Source organism: Myxine glutinosa, chromosome 7 (genome assembly GCF_964187855.1).
Source record: "Myxine glutinosa chromosome 7, kmMyxGlut1.1, whole genome shotgun sequence".
Classification (NCBI taxonomy): Eukaryota; Metazoa; Chordata; class Myxini; order Myxiniformes; family Myxinidae; genus Myxine; species Myxine glutinosa.
The window spans coordinates 157,652,965-157,680,621 of NC_136267.1; the positions used below are offsets into that span (position 1 = coordinate 157,652,965).

General features: G+C 44.3%; 1 protein-coding gene across 1 annotated transcript in view; it reads right to left on the minus strand.

The window, feature by feature from the left end:
- The window catches only part of MYO3A (myosin IIIA), a 256,573-nt gene that overhangs the window by 146,044 nt on the left and 82,872 nt on the right, over nt 1–27,657 (minus strand). Inside the window, exons 17-21 of the mRNA XM_078782456.1 lie at nt 9,834–10,041; nt 7,800–7,950; nt 2,250–2,403; nt 1,021–1,109; nt 805–934 (exon numbers count right to left, since the gene is read on the minus strand). Of these exons, the coding sequence (XP_078638582.1) occupies nt 805–934; nt 1,021–1,109; nt 2,250–2,403; nt 7,800–7,950; nt 9,834–10,041 (732 nt within the window). The remainder of the gene's footprint in view (nt 1–804; nt 935–1,020; nt 1,110–2,249; nt 2,404–7,799; nt 7,951–9,833; nt 10,042–27,657) is intronic.

A 27,657-nucleotide genomic window follows, 5' to 3' on the forward strand; every position in this document is an offset into this window, starting at 1 on the left:
TAAAACGTTCTGGTCGACCAAGAATCACAACAGAATCGCAGGACAAGTAATCCGAGTCACCAGTCTGCACATCAGACATCTTACAGCACCGGAAATTAGAGCCTAGCTGAACAGCTCCAGCATTGCAACTGTTTCAAGCCCTTCTTTTCTAAGTTACAATTGCCTGCCTTTTTTTCTGGCATTAGCTGAGCTTTGGCACCCATGTTCATGCAATCTGAAACAAAAAAACACACTCATTAGATTGTATGGCCGACCTTTCTGTAAACATTTTTTGCAACGCCTGGCAATAATAGACATTGCACATGATGAAGAAACTAAGAACAAACGTTCATTCCACACAGAGCAGAGTATTTGTAAATAGTTTTTTCTCCTTACATGTACATGAAAAGTTTATAACATTAACTTCACGTTTCAGTTTAGATTTTGTATTGCACTTTTCGACCTATTTCCAAAAATTGCTTTAAACCTACGTTTCACACAAGAAAGATGCATTGAAGCACAATATATAATATCAGTAGATGAGCAGATTTATGTTGGGTAGGAATTTTGTTCACATCTTATGTCCATTTTGCACATGAAACAGTAAAATATAAAAAAATGTTGGGTGTACCTAAACTTTTGACCAGTAGCGTAAAGTGTATCAGAAACATACACAACTACACATGAAAGGGTTCAACTACATATGAACGACATATAAAGGGTATCAGAAATATACACAACTACATATGAAAGCAAATGGAATAACATGGACTGGTTTATCACAAGTATATATTAATTTACACCTGTCTTGAGGTTTATACTCACCTGGCGTGGTGAATGGCTGTGAAAAGAGCTGTGCAAGTAACGGACTTTCTGATGCACTAAGCAGCAGCAATACTTCTGATGCCAAAGTATCCCTGTTCTTTTCCAGGAAGCCCATTGCATCATACAGAACCTGGATGTGAGTGCAAGTCAAAAACAAATGTGAATAGAGTAAATCAGCAAATTTATCTCAAGAATCTTCACGAGATGTGTACTAACCTTGCCAGCGAAATGATGTATCCCGAATGACAAATCCAACCTTTTGGGTCGCCAGAAGTACTTGGACTTTAAGTTGTCTTCAAACTTATCTGCAGAAAAATTGCACAAAATAACTGTAATTACGACCCTAAGTCCAATATCAAGTGCATATTGTACGATAGACGCTAGAATTAAGAATTAAATAATAATTAATGGCAGGCAATAGTATTAGATTTCGTTAGCCATGCAAGACATTCATGCGGAATGATTGAAATTTATCAGAATGTAAATGAACATTTGGGAAAAGAAGATGAATCCTGATGAAACCTTCCTTCTCTCGCCCTTCCGACTCCACTCCAACTCCTCTTCCCAACTGGTGTGTGTTGTCCACATAGTCCCAAATGAAGCCGCTCAATAATCAAACGTCGGACATGCAGACCTGCCATACTGGGCAGTTGCTATAGTCTGTGATCGATGCATCTTTATCCGAAACAATGAATTCTCCAAATTCTGTTCTGTTTAAATCAAATTAATCGATTAATTATATTGATGATTAATTAATTATTCAATCAATTATTTAATTTTTCGATTGATTAATTATTTTCTAAAATGTTACAGCTTCGGATGAAACACTGGTGGTTTAGGTATGCCATTAGCCAATTGAATAATAAATTAATTATTTTACGATTATTATTTATATATTTTAATTAATCAATCAATTATTGTACACCTCTCCCTCCCAATACCGTATCTATGTGCCGCGTGCTGGGGGATATGTTATTTATTTATTTGGCATGTGGGCGATGTATTTTGAACGTATCTGTACTTGTAATTTCTTCGATCAGACAAAAAATTGAATCTGAGCAGTGTATAGGCAACAGTCAATAGTGTGGTGTGCTGCAGTGCTGCTCTGCGTCGATCATGGGTCCTAAAAAAAATAATTATATTCGTGGTATTTTTACCATGGGCTTCTGCTCGTGTTAAATAACAGGCTAATGTGTGTGGATACAAAATATTATCTTTAAAAACCTTAATTTACTCTTTTGATTTGAGAGGGACGAATCGCCTTTGATGTCACAGACAACAACATTTGAGGGGAAACACTCTGTGAAGACAACAATTAAACTTATCAATTTTCTGTCTTTGTAGAAGTTAGTTGAGGTTGTAGGAAAAGCCATGATTTGTCTGATTAAGATCATCATTATATGACGGGTTGATATGTGGAAAAGTTATCAACAACGAGCAAGTACCAACAAGGGTGCCACCCGTGGCCTGTGGGAAGCGACTTTCCTCATCGAGCAAAGAAAGAAGGCCAAGAGGTCGAGACAACAAGAGGTCCAATAAAGGTTGGTTGTTCTCAAACTCAATAGGTTGTGTGAACAAACCTTCTTTTGTGTACTCAGTCTGTCACAAAGCATGGAAAAAAGGATCAAAATTAACAACATTACCACAACCAGCAAACCACTAAACTCTGCAACAAATGCTTCGATCATTCTTATGCGTAATCACTCAGGTGGTTTGTGTGCACATTCGTTTCGTGAATAAACTCGTTAAATGATCTAAAAAGTTTGTTCATTTAATTCTAAGACCAAGTCCAGTGTTCTGACAATTGTGCTCCATCCAATAATATTTGATATAACACAATGGACAAGTTTAGACAGTAATAGGCTGCATGTTCAAACAACATCTCATTATCGACATATTTCATTTGTGTTACGAACCAAATGCATCCAATTAACTCACATTTTGCTCTACAAGACATCATTTAACTAGTATTTAACCCCCACATCATTATATTAACAACTAGATGGTATTCATAGAATACTTACCCTGCACAGTCAACTTTGTGTGATCCAACTCCTCTATTTTTGAACGTTTCTTTTTTTTTTGATTCAATATGGCTGCCAGACCACGTGAGCGATGACATCATAAATTTATATTCTCTAAATAATTGTTGCATAGATCATGCTCAATAAATTTCAAACTGATCAGACTAAGCGTTGTCCCTGTCAAATTATGACGTCATAATTATGGTACCAATGACGTCATCGTTAACAACACCTATTCCCCATATGGAGTTATTCACAATGAGCCACGTTTCAATTTTTTCAATGCCGACACGGCACACACTTTACTTTACTGAAATGCCGACACAAATATTATATTTTCGTCAAAAATCATCGGAATTTCGCCAAATCTGTTTTGGTCTTGTGTTAATATACCTCAGCGATTGATAAATCTGAAATCAGAATTTTATATGAGGTCAAAATGACCCCGTGAGGTCGCTACGTACTTTTCCTGCTCGTCAGGTGCAGTGTGATAATTAATTCCATGCCCACTCTAGAAGACTCTTCTTCTTCACGCAATAACAACTTCGAGCTTCCAGACCGTACATACAATCATCTTTAAATTTTGCACACGTATTACACTTCATGACCTCTACTATAATGCAAAGTTTCACGTCGATCAATGAAGTGGTTCAAGAGTTATAAATTTTTAAATATTGTCGTTTAATTATTTATATCTGCCAAACCACGTCACGTATCGCAAATTCCAAAAGGTCATTTTAGCAGACTGATATGCTGAACACATCTGTAAAGTTTCCCCTCGATAGGATAAAAAGTGACGGAGGAGCTTGGTTTTAAATGTTTATGCTTAAAAACGTCATAACTCCGAAACCATGTGACGCATGATGTCATGCTCATTGACTTTTTTGTTCGTCATGGGTATGCGATTCTGCCCGCAAAGGTTGGCCTCGATCTGTTCAGTCGTTTTCGAGAAAATTTGATTTTAGTGGTTTTTCAGGCTTCTCACTCAAAACAATATGGCGTCCGAACCACGTGACCTACGACGTCATTATAATTTTATTTCTGCATCAATTTATACCGAGAAGATGCTTAAGAAATTTTATCCCGATCGGATAAAGTTTTTTACTTGTCGAATTATGACATCATAATGGTGGCACCTATGACGTCATCATTCACATATGTTATTCCGCATGGAGATTTTTTTGCAATGACACCTGTCTCAATTATTTCTGTGCAGCGGTTTTTGAGATATAGAGGTGCAAATTTTTTGGTTTTTCTAAGATGTTGCCCGTACCACGTGACAGGTGACGTCATAATATTCACTGTAATATTCTACAGGAGGAGGCCCTCCTATGGTGAAAATTTCATGTCAATCGGACCAACGGTTGCCAAGAAAATGAATTTTTAAAATGCAGACAAGCATGTACGTACGTACCCGAATGCTTAACCCTGCCTTTCTCTTCACGAGCGCAGGGTAATAAGGACCCGGTCCAAGAAATACATGATCCGAGATATAGCAACAGTAGTTACCAGTCGCAGGATCACAATTAATGTGCAGTTGAATGTTCTTACGACACAGGTGTGTGTTTAATGATTGAACAACTCACGAGTGCAAGTAGCGAATTAAGACAGAACTAGTACGGCACTTGGTAGAGCACATACCGCTACCAGGCTGAACAGCTTGTGCTTTGCATCCCACTGATAGGCCGGATCTGGATGCTCAACTGAACCAAAATTGAATAGGCTAGTTCTTGTCACCTAACCAATTCATCCACTAAGCTTCATCTTGGTCCATCCACAACTTTTTGAAACATCATGCTATATATAATTTTTGGCCCAATCTCTTAATGGCAAAGAATCACCTAAAATAAATATAGTATCCAGATGCGGATCTTCACCAAAATCTATAATCATTTTGTCCTTGTCACACACCAAATGTGATCACGCTACCAAAAATCATCACGCTACCAAATTTCGTCTGAATCCGTCCATAACGTTTTGAGATATCCTGCTCACATACAGACAAACAGACAAACACAGAGGTGAAAACATAACCTTTGCCCACCTTCAGTAGTGGGGGTAATAAATGCATTTAACTACTTGCAGCCTTATGGAAGTTGCAGTCTCATGAAATGTAAAATCCTTATAATCATCACGCTATGTTTTTCAAGAGCAGAAATTACCTCCCAAACGGCTATCAAAGCAAATACAATGAGCATTTTATACCGGGCAGTTTATTACCTCTGTCACCGAAGGTAGTTACAGTCACATGAAAAAGTAAGTACACCCCATGTAAAGTTTTGACTTTTCCAACATATTTCAACATACAGCTATTTGATCTTCATTTCAACAATATTGATAGATAAAGGTGATATAATATAACAAATATCATGAAACATTTACATTTTGTAGTCCATTGTATAATTTAAATCAACATAAATGCAAATTTCGCATGTGGAAAAAGTAAGTACAACCTTGGCTCTAATAGGTGGTATTGCCCCCTTTGGCAGAAACAACCTCAAGTAGGCATTTCTTATAACTGTCTACCAGTCTCTGACATCGACTGGGAGAAATTTTTGCCCACTCCTCCATGCAGAATTATTTCAACTGTGCGATGTTTGGGGGGTTTCTTGCATGCACAGCTCGTTTCAAATCCCCCCACAACATCTCGATGGGATTTAGATCCGGGCTTTGACTTGGCCATTCCAAGACCCTCCATTTCTTTCTTTTCAGCCATTCCTTGGTGGATTTACCAGTATGTTTAGGGTCATTGTCATGTTGCAAGGTCCACCTTCGGTTGAGCTTCAACTTTCTGACAGATGGCCTCACATTATCCTCAAGCACCCTCTGGTACAATGAAGAATTCATAGTGGATTCTATGATGGTGAGCTGCCCAGGCCCTGATGCAGCAAAGCTGCCCCAAACCATAATATTTCCACCACCATGCTTTACAGTTGGTATCAGGTTCTTGTGGTCAAATGCTGTCTTTGGTTTTCACCAAACATCACTTCTGGTACTGTGGCCAAATAGCTCTACCTTTGACTCATCTGTCCAGAGCACATTGTTCCAGAAGTGCTGGTCTTTGCCCAGGTGTTCATTGGCAAACTTCAGTCTTGCCCTGATGTTCTCTCTGGACAGCAAAGGTTTCCTCCTGGCACACCTCCCATGTAGATCAAATTTGTGCAGCCTCTTTCTAATGATAGACTCGTGCACTTTGACATCAACAGTGGCAAGAGCTACCTGTAGGTCCCGTGATGACATTCTGCAGTTCTTCGAGCCTTCTTTCAGCATCTTGCGGTCTGCTCTCGGGCTGAACTTGCTGGGGTGGCCTGGCCTGAACAAGTTGGCAGTTGTTTCGAATCTTCTCCACTTGTAGATGATCTTCCGGACAGTCGAATGATTCACTTCAAATTGTTTGGAGATCTTTTTAAATCCCTTCCCAGACTCGTCGGCATCTATAACCTTCTTTCTGAAGGCCTCAGAGAGCTCTTTTGATCTAGGCATGGTGATGCCGCACACTTCAACAACAAAGAGCAAACCAAACTAAATGTCTGAGGTTTAAATAAGACAGGTTCCTCCAAGATCCTCTCTAACTATGTTCTAATCATTTGCACCTGAGCTGGTGCGCCTGATTCTAATTTGAGGTATTTGAAGTGGTGATAAGGGGTGGACTTACTTTTTCCACATGCGAAATTTGCATTTATGTTTATTTAAATTATACAATGGACTACAAGATGTAAATGTTTCATGATATTTGTTATATTATATCACCTTTATCTATCAATATTGTTAAAATGAAGATCAAATAGCTGTATGTTGAAATATGTTGAAAAAGTCAAAACTTTACATGGGGTGTACTTACTTTTTCACGTGACTGTATATTCAACAAGTTATGCCAACGGAGGTTATTTATTCACCTGCCATATTCTTTTTCTTTTTCGACTTGGGCTAAGTCTTGTAATACAGCTAGCTGGCACCACACCCACAGCCACACCCACACCCACACACTGAGCTTTGGAGGAGTACCGTCACTACCGTCACTTCCCGGGATACTATGGGTACAAGCAACGTCATAACAATGGCGCCGCTTTTATCAACGTACTCAGCGGGGCATTTCCTCAAGAGGAATTTCCTCCTCCCAATGGATGCCAACCGATGGGGATTGTCCGTGCTCCATCCTCTTCAAGCAAGGAAGCAGCACGCACCATTTTAAAAATCTTTGTTTTGACTTGAACCAGTCCAAAACAGATTGGTGTTTTTTTAGGAGACACCATCTCTTTACTGGATGGCCGTTGGCTACCTACGGGGCTCATCCACCCTTTTTCAGGTGTTGTTTTTGGTCCTGGTAAGTGTCTCACAGTCACGCTCTCCACGAGCAAAGCCAGTGAGGGGTGTCGGTTTAGTCGCCCACAACCCGACCATGCGGCAGGTAGCACTGGGTTACATGTTACCAGTGGCAGTCCCTAAAGACAGACCTGACCAGAATTTGTATGTCTGTTTGTGAGCAGGATAAAAACATGAAGGACGAATTTGGACGACACTTGGTGAACCGATTGTGTATATGGCAAGGACTAATTGGTAATATTTTGGTGAAGACCCGGATCTGGATTTGGATACTAGAATTTAAAGTGATTCTTCACCATTGAATGACAGGGCCAAAAACGATATATAGCATGCTATGTCAAAAAAGTTATGGACGGATAATGAAAAAAACTTTGTGGATGAGTTGGGTAGATGACAAGAACAAACCAATTAGGTTTTGGTTCAGGTTGGTATGCAGATTCCACCAATCAGTGGATAAAAAGCATAAACTGTTCATGTTTGTGGAGGTATGTGCTCTACAGTGCCCATTTAGTTTATTTGTACACTTCGATATAATTGTCCAATGTACTTTATATTTCAATCATTAATAGGCCAATACCAACCCTACCCCCCCCCCAAAAAAACCAGTCATAATAATAAATGCACAGAGCTTTGAGAATGGTCCTCAACCTGCTCAAATGTGAAGACATGCTGGTTGAAGTGAAACTGCAGTTGCTCATTTGTGATGTTGATGCAAAGCTGTTCAAACGAGTTCTTCCGGAAGTTTTCAAAGCCAAATATGTCAAGGATGCTGATGTGGAAATTCTTCTCCTTATCAAAACTGAGGAATGCAAGGAACAAACCAACAAGTTCAAAGCAACACACATCCATCCATTCGTGAACCAACTTTAACAACAACCAGAATCCAAACTTTATGTTTACCTCCAACCCCTTGTCCTCCGTTTTACATGTATCTGGAATCATCTATATTTGTCGATTGCTGTTTGCCTTCCTGTGTTTCAAAGTAGCATTGCTGTACAGAAAGGCTCCCATATGCTATAAAATGAGCTGTGTGTGTATCCGTGCATGCGAGTTCCAGACCCATCTATACCTTCACACGGTAAATAAAACAGCTGACCCATTGACACCCCAAAGACCCCATAATATCCTAAGACCTGCAGAGAATGTTTTTCTTGGGATGGGATAAATGATGACAATAAGATGGGATAAATCTTTTTCTGTCTTCGACCGACTCCTCTCTGGCCTTGGTCCCCCAGCTCTGTCTGTGCTCTGTCCCCCAAATATTCCTCCAGGACGCACAAGATCTGCCAGCAACCCTCTTATGGTTAAACTGCCAAAATGAAGACTCTCTGCTCACCTTCACTCTTTCATTCCTCTTTTCTCCCGCCTCTGGAACAATCTCCCTCACTCTCTTAAATCCCACTCCTCCCTCCAGGTCTTTAAAACAGCTGTTCACCACCATGTCTCATCTTCCACCATCCAAAACCTTGATCTTTTCTACCCCCGTTAATTCACCCGAGATCCACTTTTTTGAAATTCTGACTTCCTTCCTGGAAGTCCTAGCAGTGTCCATGTGTTTTATACCTCTCCCCCCCCCCCCCCCTTCCTGTGCCTCCTCCCCCCAAGCCCTCTCCCTCCCACAGATCTCCCGATGTCCCTGCTCTCAAATGTTGTACTTGTGTGCTTCGCTCTCTATCCCCATCTTGTCTTCCGCTCCCTTAATTGTATGTTGTGTGTGTCCTTTTTTTTGTGATTAATGTTAGCTCTTACATGAGCCTCAATCTTGTATCCAAAAAAAAAAAAAAAAAAATTTAAGGGAAAAATCTCAAAAATCTGATTGTCCAAGAGTTTAAGACCTATTCAAACATTTCATAAAACATCTTATTGAGCTGTTAATGATCAATAAACCAGCAAGAGTGGTTAAATGCAAATAACAGATCAGGGAATTAGGAAGAACTAGGGCATGCCCGTACTATATCTATATCTAAAATTATATCCCCCCCTCTATTTACATGAAATGGTTTGGTCCATGAAATGTTTTGGTCCATTCGCAACGCCAAAGCGAACGGCGAACGCTTTACATGAAATGGTTTGGTGCATGAAATGTTTTGGTCCATTCGCAACGCCAAAGCGAACGGCGAACGGCTTGCGAGTACAGTGACAATCCCCCCTGGGTTTTTATTAGTTTTAAAACATAGTTTAACGCCAACATAGCGCCAACATAGTTTGCAAACGTGAAATAAATGAATACGCTCTCAAATGTGCCATCCGAGGCAGAGTGTGTCCGCCACGTTCGGCACACGCGATAGCTCGCTGCTCTCTGATTGGTTGAATCGTTTTTTGGACATAGCTCGGTAAGTAATTGTCCGATTAATATGAAACCTTGAAAAGGCACATCCTCGGGTCCCCAGCAATATACCTGGCAAGTTTAAAGTATATCGGACCCGTGGTTGTCGAGAAACAGCGGTCACAGACAAACAAACGTACAAACGTACAAACGTACAAACAAACACACAGAGATTACTGGAATTATAGATAGATATGAGAAGCGAAATTAACAAATGCTCCGTCGAATAGAATCAGAGTTTGCCTCAAATTCACACATTATTGTTCATAACATGTTGGAATGTGCAATCACAATAAAGCTGCACTGCAATGTGGTAGAGAAAGCAAGTCAATGCAAGTCAAAAATGTTTTGCGGACCTGTTACCAAGTGGTTGCAGCAAGCTGTTAACACGCCATATGATCCAGCAAAAAAGACGATCGTACAGGGCTTTGGCCATGGCATCACGAACATCATTCGCTCGTTGGAGAGAATTTGGCCTCACGATTGTCTCCCCCCTTGCAATGACACTGCGTGACGTCAAGGCTTCTGTGAGATCTCCCGGTTGTAACTGCAACAGCGCTGCTGCTGTGGTCAATGGGGTGGAGACACCATCCTAAACTGGTTGCATATACTCGTACGTTTGAAAATTTGCCTTTATTACACGATCAATCTTTCATAATCGTTCATATATTGTTATTGTACTCTCTCAATACCTGCTTTGCAAGTCACATGATGATTCAACGAATTCCAGAGCAACTGTGCTGTGCCGTTTGCTTAATCAAAAAGTGATACCATCATCACAGGACTTAGCTGGCATGGACGGCACGGTCAGCCTGGGTATGAGCTGTCTAGCCTGGGTTTGAGTCACACGTGGCAAAGAGAAAAGTCCCACGTGGCAAAGAGAAAAGTCCCACGTGGCAAAGAGAAAAGTTTGAGCTGTCTAGCCTCAAAGCTGTCTAGCCTGGGTTTGAGCTGTCTAGCCTGGGCTTGAGTCCCACGTGGCAAAGAAAAAAGTCCCACATGGCAAAGAGAAAAGTTTGAGCTGTCAAGTCTCTAAGCTGTCTAGCCTGGGTTTGAGCTTTCTAGCCTGGGTTTGAGCTGTCTAGCCTGGGTTTGAGCTGTCTAGCCTGGGTTTGAGCTGTCTAGCCTCTAAGCTGTCTCGCCTGGGTTTGAGCTGTCTAGCCTGGTTTGAGCTGTCGAGCCTGGGTTTGAGCTGTCTAGCCTCTAAGCTGTCTCGCCTGGGTTTGAGCTGTCTAGCCTGGGTTTGAGCTTTCTAGCCTCGGTTTTAGCTGTCTAGCCTGGGTTTGAGATTTCAAGCCTCGGTTTGAGCTGTCTAGCCTGTGTTTGAGCTGTCTAGCCTGGGTTTGAGCTGTCTAGCCTGGGTTTGAGCTGTCTAGCCTCTAAGCCAGGGGTCGGCAACCTTTTTGACATTAAGTGCCAGTTTGAAATGTTCTTGTTAATTAGTATGCCATATCAACATTAAGTTTAACATTAAGTTTAATTATGACACCACATGAAAAAAATATTTCCAACAGACATGGAATGTTATTCCATCCATGTAGGCTACATGCATAGCAACAACATTTTAAAGAAACATTTATCTCTCATAACCCTGGTGTTGGGCTAGCGGCTCGGGTGCCAGCTTAGGATCCCAGGACCCTGGGTTCGAATCCCGGTCGATTGCTGAATTAACGCCAGGGGGGTTGACTCAGCCTGTCATCCTTCCGAGGTCGGCTAATTGAGTACCAGTTCACTGGTAATTCCCTGCTTGTCGCAAAAAAAAAAAAAGGCGACAAAAAGGGTTGGCGGCAGGAAGGGCATCCGGCCGTAAAACATTGCTTCAAAAAGGGGACCAAAAAACAACAACAACCACGGTCCCCGAAAAAGGCCAACCCCCGCTTTGCGGGGAAAAATGGCCTCTAAATGTGCTTTTTATTTTATTTTATATAATCAGGTGGTGTTGGGCTAGCGGTGTGGGTGCCAGCTTAGGATCCCAGGATCCTGGGTTCGAATCCCAGTCGATCGCTGAATTAACGCCAGGGGGGTTGACTCAGCCTGTCATCCTTCCGAGGTCGAGGTCGGCTAATTGAGTACCAGTTCACTGGTAATTCCCTGCTTGTCGTAAAAGGCGACAAAAAGGGTTGGCGGCAGGAAGGGCATCCGGCCGTAAAACATTGCTTCAAAAAGGGGACCAAAAAAAAAACAACAACAACCACGGTCCCCGAAAAAGGCCAACCCCCGCTTTGCGGGGAAAAATGGCCTCTAAATGTGGTTATTAGTTATATAATCAGGACATTGGAATGATAATTTTATCATTGTAAAATTTGTCCCCCATGAGGTTACAAATTATATGCAAGGACCCCATTTCAAAACACTGCTTTCAGTAACTCATTCACAAAGAATTGCATTGGGAACAAATGTCAAAAAGGGAGAATAAAGTGTATCAAACAGAATACCAGTACTGTACAAGAATGCTGCCATCCTCATGAAAACATCCACATCTGAGTTAGAAAAAAAGAGATGGACAAACAGCTACATCTGCAAACCCATGTGTACTACAAATAAACAGATGCCTACCAGTCACAGTGTGATCCCTGGCCCTGCTCTCCTTTGCTGAGCTCCATTATCTGGGGGTGTCGTTCGTCACTTTAAGTTGCACACATCCTTCGGAGTGGTCGGTTGTCAAACGACTGCGGGAGGCCATTTCTTCGATGCGTCGCTCAACAACTTCTAGCTGACATGGGAATATCTTTTATTCTTGATTTGATTGTCTCTTTGTTTGGTAAGCCTTCAAACAGAACCTCTGAGCTACATAGAAAAGCCTCCTTAATATATTCGCAATCAGCAAATGGCTTTCCGTGTTCCGCAATGCAATGAGCAATGCGATAGCTTGCTTCAGTCGCATGGTTTTTAGCAGTGGCAAAGATTTTGAGGGTGTTGGCTTGCTTCCCATACCTGGACACAGCACGTTTGATGGATTCTGCCTCATCTGCCTGATCTTTGAAAGTTTTCTCTTGCTTTGTCTCAAAATAGCGCTTAACACTCGACGTTCGACAAACAACATTTTCAAAACATAAAGTACACACAGCCCGGTCCTTCTGAAAAACAAAACCCCACTCTTCTGTCCATGATGGCTGGAATGCCCAAACCTTTACTTTCGCTTTCTTAGCTCGCGGGGTTGCCATCATCGACCGAACCTTAACCACTTCACTGCAATTCCTGTGGGAAATGTGAGCGGGAGGCCGTAATGTCAATCAAACTAAATAAGACAGGCCGCGCAACAGCCAATGGCTGTTCAAGAAGTGATTTGGCACTGCTTTCGCCAGTGCGCCAATGATTACGCTGCCGCGTGCCAATGGTGGCACGCGTGCCTAAGGTTGATGACCCCTACTCTAAACTGTCTAGCCTGGGTTTGAGCTGTCTAGCCTGGGTTTGAGCTGTCTAGCCTGGGTTTGAGCTGTCTAGCCTGGGTTTGAGTCCCACGTGGCAAAGATAAAAGTCCCACGTGGCAAAGAGAAAAGTTTGAGCTGTCCAGCCTCCAAGCTGTCTAGCCTAGGTTTGAGCTGTCTAGCCTGGGTTTGAGCTGTCTCGCCTGGGTTTGAGTACTACGTGGCAAAGAGAAAAGTCCCATGTGGCAAAGAGAAAAGTTTGAGCTGTCTAGCCTCGAAGCTGTCTACCCTGGGTTTGAGCTGTCTAGTCTGGGTTTGAGTCCTCCGGGGCAAAGATAAAAGTCCCACATGGCAAAGAGAAAAGTTTGAGCTGTCCAGCCTCCAAGCTGTCTAGCCTAGGTTTGAGCTGTCTAGCCTGGGTTTGAGCTGTCTCGCCTGGGTTTGAGCTGTCTCGCCTGGGTTTGAGTACTATGTGGCAAAGAGAAAAGTCCCACGTGGCAAAGAGAAAAGTTTGAGCTGTCGAGCCTCGAAGCTGTCTACCCTGGGTTTGAGCTGTCTAGCCTGGGTTTCAGTCCCACGTGGCAAATATAAAAGTCCCACGTGGCAAAGAGAAAAGTCCCACATGGCAAAGAGAAAAGTTTGAGCTGTCTAGCCTCGAAGCTGTCTAGCCTGGGTTTGAGCTTTCTAGCCTAGGTTTTTGTGCTGTCTAGCCTGGGTTTGAGTCCCACGTGGCAAAGAGAAAAGTTTGAGCTGTCGAGCCTCGAAGCTGTCTACCCTGGGTTTGAGCTGTCTAGCCTGGGTTTCAGTCCCAAGTGGCAAAGATAAAAGTCCCACGTGGCAAAGAGAAAAGTCCCACATGGCAAAGAGAAAAGTTTGAGCTGTCTAGCCTCGAAGCTGTCTAGCCTGGGTTTGAGCTTTCTAGCCTAGGTTTTTGAGCTGTCTAGCCTGGGTTTGAGCTCTCTAGCCTGGGTTTGAGCTCTCTAGCCTGGGTTTGAGCTCTCTAGCCTGGGTTTGAGCTCTCTAGCCTGGGTTTGAGCTCTCTAGCCTGGGTTTGAGCTCTCTAGCCTGGGTTTGAGCTCTCTAGCCTGGGTTTGAGCTGTCTAGCCTGGGTTTGAGCTGTCTAGCCTGGGTTTGAGCTGTCTAGCCTGGGTTTGAGCTGTCTAGCCTGGGTTTGAGCTGTCTAGCCTGGGTTTGAGTGCCACGTGGCAAAGATAAAAGTCCCACATGGCAAAGAGAAAAGTTTGAGCTGTCTAGCCTCGAAGCTGTCTAGCCTGGGTTTGAGCTGTCTAACCTGGGTTTGAGTCCCACATGGAAAAGATAAAAGTCCCACGTGGCAAGGGAGAAACGTTTGAGCTGTCTAGCCTCTCAGCTGTCTCGCCTGCGTTTGAGCTGTCTAGCCTGGGTTTGAGCTGTCTAGCCTGGGTTTGAGTCACACGTGGCAAAGAGAAAAGTCCCATGTGTCAAAGAGAAAAGTTTGAGCTGTCTAGCCACTAAGCTGTCTAGCCTGGGTTTGAGTCCCACGTGGCAAAGATAAAAGTCCCATGTGGCAAAGGGAAAAGTCGCACGTGGCAAAAAGAAAAGTTTTAGCTGTCTAGCCGCTAAGCTCTCTAGCCTGGGTTTGAATCTAGACCCATATATAAAGTGTCATCCCGGTTTTTCACAGGCAGGGTGATTCATCAATGTGTGTGCCGTCCCTCAGATGGACGTTACACGGGTATCACATCTGCCAGTATTCGATAGTGGACGTTAAGTATTCCTTGGTGTCTTTCACAAAGAATAGCTGAGCCATCACCGGCACCCTAAACAAATTACAAATTCTTACCCTGACTAGCAGAGGGCATGACGCTACCCTGCAGCCTTGTGCTGCGTACGGACCAAGAAGGCGACTGGACTACTGAAGTGTGACAAGATATTTCACAAAACAGAAATGAATAGCAGATGTGAAAAATTTGGAATCATAATTAGAAACTAGTTAACCCCCGGAAACTATATATACAGTGCATTCAGTAAGTATTCAGACCCCTTCACTTTTTTCACATTTTTTATGTTGCAGCCTTATGCTGAAATCGTTTAAATTCATTTTTTCCCTCATCAATCTACACTCATTACCCCATAATGACAAAGAGAAAACAGGATTTTAGAAAGTTTTGCAAATGTATTAAAAAGAAAAAACTGAAATATCACATTGACATACAGTCATGTGAAAAAGTAAGTACACCCCAGGGAAAGTTTTGACTTTTTCAACATATTTCAACATACAGCTATTTGATCTTCATTTCAACAATATTGACAGATAAATGTGATATACGTAATATAACAAATATCATGAAAGATTTACATTTTGTAGGCCATTGTATAATTTAAATAAACATAAATGCAAATTTCGCATGTGGAAAAAGTAAGTACACCCCTACATTTATCACCACTTCAAATACCTAAAATTAGAATCAAGTGCACCAGCTCAGGTGCAAATGATTAGAACATCGTTAGAGAAGATCTTGGAGGAACCTGTCTTATTTAAACCTCAGACATTTAGTTTGGTTTGCTCTTTGTTGTTGAAGTGTGCGGCGTCACCATGCCTAGATCAAAAGAGCTCTCTGAGGCCTTCAGAAAGATGGTTATAGATGCCTACGAGTCTGGGAATGTATTTAAAAAGATCTCCAAACAATTTGAAATCAATCATTCGACTGTCCGGAAGATCATCTACAAGTGGAGAAGATTCCAAACAACTGCCAACTTGTTCAGGCCAGGCCGCCCCAGCAAGTTCAGCCCGAGAGCAGACCGCAAGATGCTGAAATAAGTCTCTAAGAACCCCAGAATGTCATCACGGGACCTACAGGTAGCTCTTGCCACTGTTGATGTCAAAGTGCACTGAGTCTACCATTAGAAAGAGGCTGCACAAATTTGATCTACATGGGAGGTATGCCAGGAGGAAACCTTTGCTGTCCAGAAAGAACATCAGAGCAAGACTAAAGTTTGCCATTGAACACCGAGGCAAAGACCAGCACTTGTGGAACAATGTGCTCTGGACAGATGAGTCAAAGGTAGAGCTATTTGGCCACAGTACCAGAAGACATGTTTGGCGAAAACCAAAGACAGCATTTGACCACAAGAACCTGATACCAACTGTAAAGCATGGTGGTGGAAATATTATGGTTTGGGGCAGCTCACCATCATAGAATCCACGATGAATTATTCATTGTACCAGAGGGTGCTTGAGGATAATGTGAAGCCATCTGTCGGAAAGTTGAAGCTCAACCGAAAGTGGACCTTGCAACATGACAATGACCCTAAACATACCAGTAAATCCACCAAGGAATGGCTGAAAAGAAAGAAATGGAGGGTTCTGGAATGGCCAAGTCAAAGCCCGGATCTAAATCCCATCGAAATGTTGTGGGGCGATTTGAAACGAGTTGTGCATGCAAGAAACCCCTCAAACATCGCACATCTGAAATAATTCTGCATGGAAGAGTGGGCAAAAATTTCTCCCAGTCGATGTCAGAGACTGGTAGACAGTTATAAGAAACACCTACTTGAGGTTGTTTCTGCCAAAGGGGGCAATATCACCTATTAGAGCCAAGGGTGTACTTACTTTTTCCACATGCTTTTTTGCATTTATGTTTATTTAAATTATACAATGGACTACAAAATGTAAATGTTTCATGATATTTGTTATATTATATCACCTTTAACTATCAATATTGTTGAAATGAAGATCAAATAGCTGAATGTTGAAATATGTTGAAAAAGTCAAAATTTTACATGGGGTGTACTTACTTTTTCACATGACTAAGTATTCATACCCTTTGCTATGACACTTGAAATTTAGCTCAGGTGCCTCCCATTTCTCTTGATCATCTTTGAGATGTTTCTACACCTTCATTGGAGTCCACTTGTGGTAAATTCAATTGATTGGACATGATTTGGAAAGGCACACACCTGTCTATATAAGGTCTCACAGCTGACAATGCATATCAGAGCAAAAACCAAGCCATGAGGTCGAAGGAACTGCCTGCAGAGCTCAGAGACAGGATTGTGTCGAGGCACAGATCTGGGGAAGCCTACAAAAAAATCTCTGCTGCATTGAAGGTTCCCAAGAGCACAGTCGCCTCCATAATTCTTAAATGGAAGAAGTTTGGAACAACCAGGACTCTTCCAAGAGCTGGCCGCCCGGCCAAAATGAGCAATCGGGGGAGAAGGGCCTTGGTAAGAGAGGTGACCAAGAACCTGATGGTCACTCTGGCTGAACTCCAGAGATCCTGTGTCGAGATGGGAGAAACTTCCAGAAGGACAACCATTACTGCAACACTCCACCGATCTGGGCTTTATGGCAGCGTGGCCAGACGGAAGCCAAACAGTTCAATCTTGGTTTCATCAGACCACAGAATCTTGTTTCTCACAGTCTGAGTGTCCTTTAGGTGGTTTTTTTGCAAACTCCTGTGGGGTTTCATGTGTCTTTCACTGAGGAGAGGCTTCCGTTTTTTCTTTATAATAAATTTACAAAACTTTCTTAAATCCTGTTTTCTCTTTGTCATTATGGCGTATTGAGTGTAGATTGATGAGGGAAAAAAATGAATTTAAACGATTTCAGCATAAGGCTGCAATATAACAAAATGTGAAAAAAGTGAAGGGGTCTGAATACTTTCTGAATGCACTGTATATTTGATGCTAGCAATCCCCATATCCTTATTACTGGCTGGAAAAGTCTTTGGAGTTTATTGTGTTTATTATCATGAACTACATATAATCTTCAGCAAATCATATATATCCAACTGAGTATTTAGGCCTGGTCATCACATAAGAAGACTTATGAAAGCTAAATCCTTTATTGGCCTTTTTCAGCTTATAATTGTGCACAAGGTATTAATCTGGATTGCCTTGGAATGTACATAAGGTATCAATGTGGAGCGATCACAAGTATTGACTGCTACAGCTGGGTCCTATCTCTACTTCTTGTAGATAAATCATTGTAAAGCTTTTGAAATCTTTGGTATAAAGGGCAGTGAAAAGGTTTTCCTCTCAAAACATGAAGGAATGGTTCTGCACCATGCAAACTTGGCACAGATGTTAGTCCTTTCGAGAAAGTTTCCAGTGAATGTAACATATGTTCCTCAGTGCTGGTTAAGTTTCCTGATGCCAGGATCCAAGCTCATGAGAAATTCAAATCTGCCGCCAGCATATAATATCCATGATAAGTTCTTTCTTTAATTAAATTTACTCTTCTCCATCCAACATTAATTAGTTTTAACATCAATTTTTTAAACAGATTTATCTATCTTGTTTTTCTAACAGGTGTTGGCTTCACTGTTAAGGTGGTTAACTTAAGATGTAAAAGTCCGGATTTCAAGCCACTGTCGTGTCAAACATAACACCAGGTGGGTCAACTCAGTCTGTCATCATTCTGAGGTCAGTGAAATGAGCAACCGACCATATCTGGGAAAAATGAGCCATTTTGAGAGCACTGCGTCGGAGTGGTAAACCATCCAAGATTGTGACCTCCAGCCAATGAAACTGCCTCGGCAGCCTGATGGGGTGGAAGGAATGGGGTTGATTTCTACTTTACGGACCTCCAAACACACATGTCCAAAAACAAATTTGAGATGACAATGCGAAGGTAAAGCAAACCACAATAATAAATTGCCAAGACTACAATGTAATTTTCCAAAAAAATTTGCTGCAGTTTTCAGTAAGGGAATGGTTGGATACAACTTGGCAGTACAATGACGGCTTGCTATATTATGAAACACGTGATCCTTTGGAGGAGACTATGTTAGCTGTCTCATCTGCTTCCATTTGTTTATAATTGTTACTGCCCCAAAGGTAGCTTTCATAAACGTCTTTGAGCCAGTAACATAACAAGATTCAAAATTTATTTTTTGTAATAGCTAATATAACCTATTGCAATTGTATTAGGATTTTCAATATCCCCATGGCATTGAAAACACTAGGACAACCAGCCTATGACTTTTGGAAGGACTCGGTATTCAATAAGTGCTAGCACTGCAAAGAACAATTTTCGTTGGATCTAATTAGACAGGAAATATAATAAGGCACCAGACAGCTAAAAGTTAGGCATGCTACTGCTGAAATATGAAGTTTAATCATGAAGTGAAGGAATTCCAAATACATTAATAATACTTAATCAAGTCACTACAAATCTACTTAATTATATTAGAATATAGCGTACTGACTCATCTGGGAGACCAATGCACTGTAGTGCATGCTATAAAATTTAGTGTATGTACTCTAAAAGTGCATTTGTATATTTATTTATATATTGGTTTATATGTGCTTCAAAAACTAAAGCACTACTGAAATAAATCAAACGAAATTTTGCATGTTGCCTAAAGGTTACGTCAAGTATGGTTCCCGTCTGGGTGGCATATCTAAAAGGTGAGGGTCAGGGTGGGGGTGGGGGAAGGCCCCAATTCTCTCGATGTAAATGTGTACCATATAGCGCCACATGTTGGCAGCCGGTGTTACAAATCATCATCTTATACAGGGTGTGATGATTTTCGGAAAACTCGTACACAGTTATTTTTAGTCGAATTTCAATTTTTTTTTTTTTTAAAGACTACATATATAATGCCATGTAATACACTGTAACAAAGACATTTTAAAAATGTAATTCATGTTTGAAAAATGACATCATCTAAATGGCGGCCGTTCTTGTCCAAGCATTCTTGCAGACGCGCGGAAAAGTTCCAGCATTTCTCAGCACAGCAGCACCCCTCAGCAGTTCCAGCATTCTTTCTGCGAACGTAAACCGCCGTACGAAATCATTCTGCTGCAGTTCTTGAACCACCATGATTTTGTACGCGTGATAATGAAGGTCCAAGTGCAAAATTTGATGAACTGATCTGTCTGACATCCGTAGAGCGCGAGCGTGCCGTACCGCTGACCGACGAGGGCTGGCCTCCACAGCTTGTCGAACCCTTTCGATGTTTTCCGGGGTCCTAACGGTTCGATCACCTCCCCGAGCTGCTCCCGGCGTCACAGATCCAGTTGACCTGAAGTTTTTTACCCACTTCAATATTGTGTTTCGAGACGGAACGGCGCCACGTCGACCAACATTGAAGTGAGTACTAAATCTGCGCTGTGTAAGCACCACCGAACTACCCGTTTGAATAAACGTCTCAACAACAAAGACGCGATGTTCAATCGTCCACAGCTCCATGGCTACTGAAATGGCGCCTAACAACGAGTAACCAACAGCCATCACGCATGCGCTCGACCCCCCACTTGCATTGTTATACCCAATTCAAACATGAATTACATTTTTAAAATGTCTTTGTTACAGTGTATTAAATGGCATTATATATGTAGTCTTTAACAAAAAAAAAATTGAAATTCGACTAAAAATAACTGTGTACGAGTTTTCTGAAAATCGTCACACCTCCCAGCCCTGTATATATACGTCACACCCTGTATGTATGTATGTATATATATATATATATATATATATATATATATATATATATATATATATATATATATATATATATATATATATATATATATTGTTACAGACGTGGCTTAGATGTTAGTTTACCGAGCGGTTTTGGTATGACCACGTCTGCACAAGTTACCCGATTATACCCGAACGTTGACTAATCGCGCTACGCTAGGTCAATGAAGGAAAAGACACACAGCTGGGATTCAAATGACACGACACCAGGGTTCAGTTCTCAAGACCTCCGGAGGAGGTTATATTGTTACGGAAGGTCAGATTACAACTACAAGAGGTACAGCATAGAAAGACAAGCACTTAGACACACTCTTATATTATTCCCAACAGACGACAGATAAACGGGACAAAAGGCTGACTCACACGGGGTTTGATGGCTAGGAAAGCGGATATCGATGGCTCAAGGTGCACTCTTGGCTCAAGGACAGGGTCGACCCGGTCCGGTCTAGAGATGCGGGGAGGTCGCAGCGCTCGGATGGCGTCTTGTCTGCTCAAGCTGGGGGCGCATCTGACCTCACATCCGGCAAGTGGCTGCGTAGATCCGGCGGGGAGTGACACGCCCTCGGCTCGTTAGCTCCGCCCCAGATGGAATCGGCTCGTTGCTTCTCATTGGGTGCGTGCGGGGGGGTTACCGGCTCCGCCCTTGACGAGGAGCTGACAGCCAGCCCCTTCGTGGTAACCCCGTGGAGCGCATGGTCCGGCGCGCATTGTCAATGGCGGCTAACCGAGCCGGTGTGATGACGCACACTCCCCCGGTGCAGCGTCGTTGTTGTTGTAATTGTTGTTGTAGTTGTAGTTGTAGTTGTAGTTGTAGTTGTAGTTGTAATTGTTGTTGTAGTTGTTGTTATTGTTGTTGTTTGGGGAAGAAGATGGGAGGAGGTATGGGAAAGGTCCTAAACTCACTACTGGTGCCATATAATCACATTCTGGTGCAACGAAGAGTCATTAATTAATGGAAACGAGTCCTTAACTGACATAGACTAAGAATAACTAGCAAGATGTCCGAAAGTTGTCTACGTGTGGTGCGGTGGACCTGGGCACGACATTTAATGGGGGAAAAAGGGGAAGGTCGGCTCTACTGATTGTTGTTTACAGACAATGGGACTAGGGAATGGGGGATTGGGGATAGTTGGGGAGTATTGGGGAAATAGGGGAATATTTACAAGCGGATATGGAGGCCAAATTCCATATTCGCAACATTGCACCCTTCTCTACCCTCGGGGCGTCCCGACCCGATAAATTTTTACCTACTTTAGTGTGGCACGCAATGTAGTTCCCTCTACTATTAACTCTACCCTGAGTGCGACAGTTTTACAGATATTCACAAATGAGTAAATATGTCCCCCTGCGACGTTGCACCCTTCTCCTCACAGAAACACACCCACAGGATAACCGAATCCGGAAAGAATTCTCAAACTAAACATACAGCCGGTAGGGAGCATTATATACACAAGACTACGCTGATATTTACACTACGATCCAGGACCTGTTTTTGGAGGAACACATGCAGATGTTATGCATAGAGAGAGCACGCATGCTAGCATCGATACACCAACCCACGAGTGCTCTGTGGCCTACGGCCTTTAATAATGTGCAGAGCACCCCTTCCAAGCATCAAGCACCACCCCATCACACAGTGAGCACCATCCGGTGCACCAATAAAGTGTCTATAAATCACCGGTGGTGTCGCAGCCGGCCGATGCTCTGCCGCTGGTCTTGCCTTCGTGTGGTGCACTTGGCCTTCTTGCCTCTTTCAAAAAATAAAGAAAGGCGCCAACCGCGTCCATTTCTATATTGTGGCCTTCAGTGGTGTCAACTGTTAGTGGTTCACCTGTTTGGCATAGGTGCCACGTTGACCCATAGGTCCTTCCACGGGTGGTGCTTGGCCGCAAAAAAGCTGCGGTCCATTGTGGGTGGCCACAAACATTGCGGTCCATATGGTGTATCGATCCAAGCAGCAAGCAGCGAAAGTGCAGGCCCACAACTGCGTAGCCAGCACCTCTCTCTCCTCTCTCTCTACCCCAAAGCCAGATCCTCGGAGGTGGGAGACAAAAGAAGCAGACAAGTGAGTAAGGTGGTAAGGGCGCAAAAGTGCACGCAATACAAGATGATGCACACTGGGGTCACATGGGAACCAGGTGAGACAGGTACGTTTCTATCGTACGCTCCCCCCACCAGGTAACCTACATGGCCCCTCCCTTACCCCTTACTGTATCCACAAAACACAACACTACCCATAAACATCTACTTTACAAATCAACAAACATCCCTACTGTCTTCCCCGTTCCTCCCATAAACCAAATTCGTCTTCTCTCCCTCCTAACCAATCAAATTTGCCATTTTCAACTCTCATCAAAATTTGCCATCTCCAACTGCACATCAAAATTTGCCATTACCAATTCATCATCAGTCCCTCCTAGGGAGGGAGAGATGGAATCACCCCAATGTCTCATCCACGTCGTGATGCGTCTCACAAATCCACAGCAATCTCATTTCCTGCAACAAAACAAAGAAAACACAGGTGTGGAGTCATCATCATCACCACAGGTAAGTGGCTGCGTATGGTGCGACAGGTTCATCAATCCTAACTATTTCCTAAATGACTTTAACAACTTTACACTACCCGGGGTCTTTCTCCGGCCAAACCATTGGCCCTCTTACACTATGGGTTCTAAAAACCAATTCCCATTGGCCAAACTGTGGTGCTTTTCAATTTGGGGTCTCACTCCCCCGATTCATCTCCCGGTGCCCTCGTACAATTTCTGGGCTGTGGCGTGTACCTCTCCCAGTGGGTCTACCCACCTGCACACCTCCACCACTGCAGTTGCCTCCGAGCTTACCTGCTCCTTACCCTAACCTAACTACCTGGGGAAGGCCCTCTGGCACTCTCCCCACTCGGTGCCCTCTCTGGCACGGGGCTGCCCGATCCACACCCGGGATCCTCAGGCACCCACTCACAACTACCGGCTCCCAGAGCCCACCTGCGGCCTCACCTGGCCGACATCCTCACAGTGGTGGAGTGCCCAACCAACTACACACACTAACAGGCTACACGCCCAGCCATTTCCACAACACTAATGCACCCATCCACAACACCATTCTGCAACCGCACCACAGATGCCAATATCCAACCACAATTTACCTGTACCCTCTACCTAACACTTACACTACCCGCCCCGGGTACTCGTGAAAGGGGTCCACTCTTCCCCCATCCACACCTTCGCACCATGCACACCACTCCGTACCACTTACTCCAACTCTCTCCACACACCTGTACTTGCACACCTGTGCTCTCCCACCTGGTGCCACCTGCACCCTTCTCTCCCCAAGCGCATTCGCGCTGATCCACAACACTCACTACTCATACACTGCTCCACACACCTGTCCAGTTGCACACCTGTGCAATCACACCTGTTCAATTCTCACCTGTTCAATCCTCACACACACGGCATCATCTCAGCTAACTACTCCCTTCTGAAACTTGCGCTTCCCAGTCGTCCCTTTAAACTATTGCGCTCCCTCGTCATTATCCTCCATACTAAACTACCTGCGTCCCCACTACAGGTATCAGTCACTAACTAACCTTAACGTCACCTAATGTCATCTTCTAGGGCCCTATCCATATAACCTAACCCACCCGGGCTAGTTTTCACTGCCATACACCCCATAAGCTATTGCTCCTTTGCCCCCTGCATGGGAAGGGTGGCAGATTTGCCATCCCACCCCATCGGGGGTCTCTCACTACCAATTTTGCACATCAAATTTCAACAAATTAAAAATTTGCCAATCATCTGCCAATCACTGTACCATTACCAATCATCACTCTGCCAATCCTTTGCCAATCATCAAATTTTGTTTTTCTCTAATTTTGGGGCCAAAACACTAACCTCATCACCCAGTCTACTCACTAATACCTCTCGGTGCGCCAATCCCTGTCCAAAGCCCGGCTTCGTAAAGCCAAGCAATGGATACTGGTTGTTTTGTGCCAGCGGCTGGATGCGTCCGGCACTCGGTGCAGGGAAGGAGGTTTACCCGGGCCGAGATCCCACGCACCATCTCGGCACGGAGCCATCCCTTGGCTCGATCTCGGCCTGCCGGAATGCCTCACCAAAACGTGGTCGCCATGACGACCCTTCCTATCCAGCTGCCCGCTCCACCTAGTGGAGCACGGACGCGGCCGTTCAAAGCGAGGCCCGGCACGCACCGAGGGCCCGCTTCGGCTAAAAGTCGACCGAACCTCTAACCTGGTTACCATCGATGCTTCACCTGCATGCTTACACCCCGCAGCCCGTTCCTTGCTCACACATCCAGCCGTGCCCATGCTCCTCGTACCTTTCCTTACACACCCAGGTACACCCATTCCACTCACAGCCTTGGTCACACACCTGACCACCGAACACTTTGGCACACATTCGTTGCTCGCACACCTCACCAATACACCGCTTCGCGCCCCCTCCTCGGTCACCTCCTCTGTGACAATCACAGGTGTGCCCTCATTCGCACACCCAACCACGTGCCTCACCACCAACTCCAGCGTGCATTCCCACTCACGCTCTACCATTCCAGGTGTGCATCCTTCCATCCCAGGTGTACATCCTCGCTCACCTGTCACAACCAACTCACTCTCCTTGTCACTCTCACGACTCTCACCTCCATTCTTGACAGCGCACTCACCCTTACTCTTGACAGCGCACTCTTTCCTCATGCACCTGTCCGTTACACACCTTTCTCGCGCACACTCTCCCGTTACACCCTCTGTAACACTCACCACAGGTGGACACTCTTCCTTACTTCTGACAGCGCACTCTTTCCTCATGCACCTGTCCGTCACACACCTTCCTCGCGCACACTCTTGTGCACACTCTCCCGTCACACCCTCTGTAACACTCACCACACCGCGCTCCCACGTGCTCCCTCGCGCACGCGCTACGACCGACTCACTCTCGCCAGCACACTCACTCCTTGGCACGCACTTTTTCCTCACACACCCCAGAGTCGGACTTTCTCGCACACCTCCTCTTTCGCACACCAGACCGGTCGCACACTTCACCAACGGCCTCTCACGAACACCCGGGTCCATCTCGACCCCCAAGCTTCTTAAATCCCCTGGCGCATCATACGCACGACCATATTGGTCACCACTTACACCGGGTCCTCTTCCTCTTCGCTTCTCCTCCATCACCTGCGAATCCCTCATCCGGTTAATGAGCACATCATCACGATCCAAACACAGACTTTGGACCAATTCTTTTATCTCCTCTTTTATCTCTTTCTTATCCCCTCTCCGTCGCTTCTTAATTTCGCTCATCCCTTCTTCCACTTCTTCTAATTTGTGCTTCACCTCTTTTATTCCCCGGTACGTCTCCTCAAGCTCGTCCTCCAAGGCTACCTTGACCGTTTCCATGTGCGTCCTCACCTGCCGGTCCTTCGTCTCCATTACCTCTACCACCTCGTCCAACCTCGTTGTCAGTCCCTCACGTACCATCTGACATTCCCTCTTCGTCGCTACCAAGTCATTTTTTAAGTCATTTTGTGTCGCTTTTAACCCTCCTATTACCGCTGTGTTCTTCTTTACCTGGTCCGTTAGTTCTTTTTGTCCCTCTGTTAGCTGCTCCACCTCCTGCGTCAGGTCCTCTATGCCCCCTTGTAATTTTACAGTCCCCTTTCTCACCTCCTTCTCCATGTGCTCCTTACAGTGCCTCACCTCCTCGCGCACTCCTCCGACCTCCTCACTCACTCCTCTTCTGATCTGCTCTCCCATCACTTGCATCTCCTGCCCAGATGCCACCCTCATCTGCTCCATTTCCTCCCTGTGAGCGTCCAGTTTGGTTTCTACCCCCATTCTGACCCCCTCTATCTGCTGCCCCATTTGGTTAACTTCCCTTTCCGCTTGGTCCCTCATGTCCCTCAATTTGCCTTCCATTCTGTTTTCTAACCCCTCTAACCCAGTTTTCACTCCCTCTATCTGATTCTCCTGGGCAGCCATTCTATTTTCTACCCCCTCTAACCCCTTTTGCATCCCTTCCATTTGATTCTCTTGAGCGGCCATTCTGTTTTCTACCCCCATTAACCCATTTCTCACCTCTTTTATCCCATTGTCTAACCCCTCAAAATTTTTGTCTACCTTCTCACCAGTACCCCTCTCTTCGTCCCTCATTACCCCCATTTGGTTTCCCATTACCCCTAATTGGCCCTCCAATCGCTCACTCTGAGCCTCCATTCGGTTCCCCATTACCCCCATCATTCTGCTTTCCATTTCTTCGCTATTCTGGGCCATAAGGGCCTTCATTTGTATGAAAAACAAGTTCCAATCCACCGGGGGCGCTGCCACGGTCGCGGGCGCGGTGATCAGCGAGGCGCCATTTTGCGCTCCCGCAATGTCGGGCACAACGACGCTATTTTGTGCGTCTGCTACCCTCGCTGCTTCGCTCTCCTCCTGTCCCTCATGTCCCTCAATTTGGTCCTGGACCGACCCTGCCTCACTCTCCCCTACCGGACCCCAGCTGTCTTGATCCGCCATAGCGCGACTTTCAAAATTCGGGTTTTTATACAACAAAACAAATTTCGGCCGTTATAATTTCGCGCGGGAAACGCGCTCCGAATCGATTCTAATTGTTACAAATTTGGGCCTAATAACGCGCGGGAAACGCGCTCCGAATCGATTCTACTTGTTACAAATTTGGGCCTAATAACGCGCGGGAAACGCGCTCCGAATCGATTCTACTTGTTACAAATTTGGGCCTAATAAATTTAGTCCCGGGTTCGAATTCCACTCCTCGACACCAATTCTTACAGACGTGGCTTAGATGTTAGTTTACCGAGCGGTTTTGGTATGACCACGTCTGCACAAGTTACCCGATTATACCCGAACGTTGACTAATCGCGCTACGCTAGGTCAATGAAGGAAAAGACACACAGCTGGGATTCAAATGACACGACACCAGGGTTCAGTTGGGATTCAAATGACACGACACCAGGGTTCAGTTCTCAAGACCTCCGGAGGAGGTTATATTGTTACGGATTATATTGTTATATTGTTACGGGTTATATTGTTACGTTTCAGCTGGGATTCAAATGACACGACACCAGGGTTCAGTTCTCAAGACCTCCGGAGGAGGTTATATTGTTACGGAAGGTCAGATTACAACTACAAGAGGTACAGCATAGAAAGACAAGCACTTAGACACACTCTTATATTATTCCCAACAGACGACAGATAAACGGGACAAAAGGCTGACTCACACGGGGTTTGATGGCTAGGAAAGCGGGTATCGATGGCTCAAGGTGCACTCTTGGCTCAAGGACAGGGTCGACCCGGTCCGGTCTAGAGATGCGGGGAGGTCG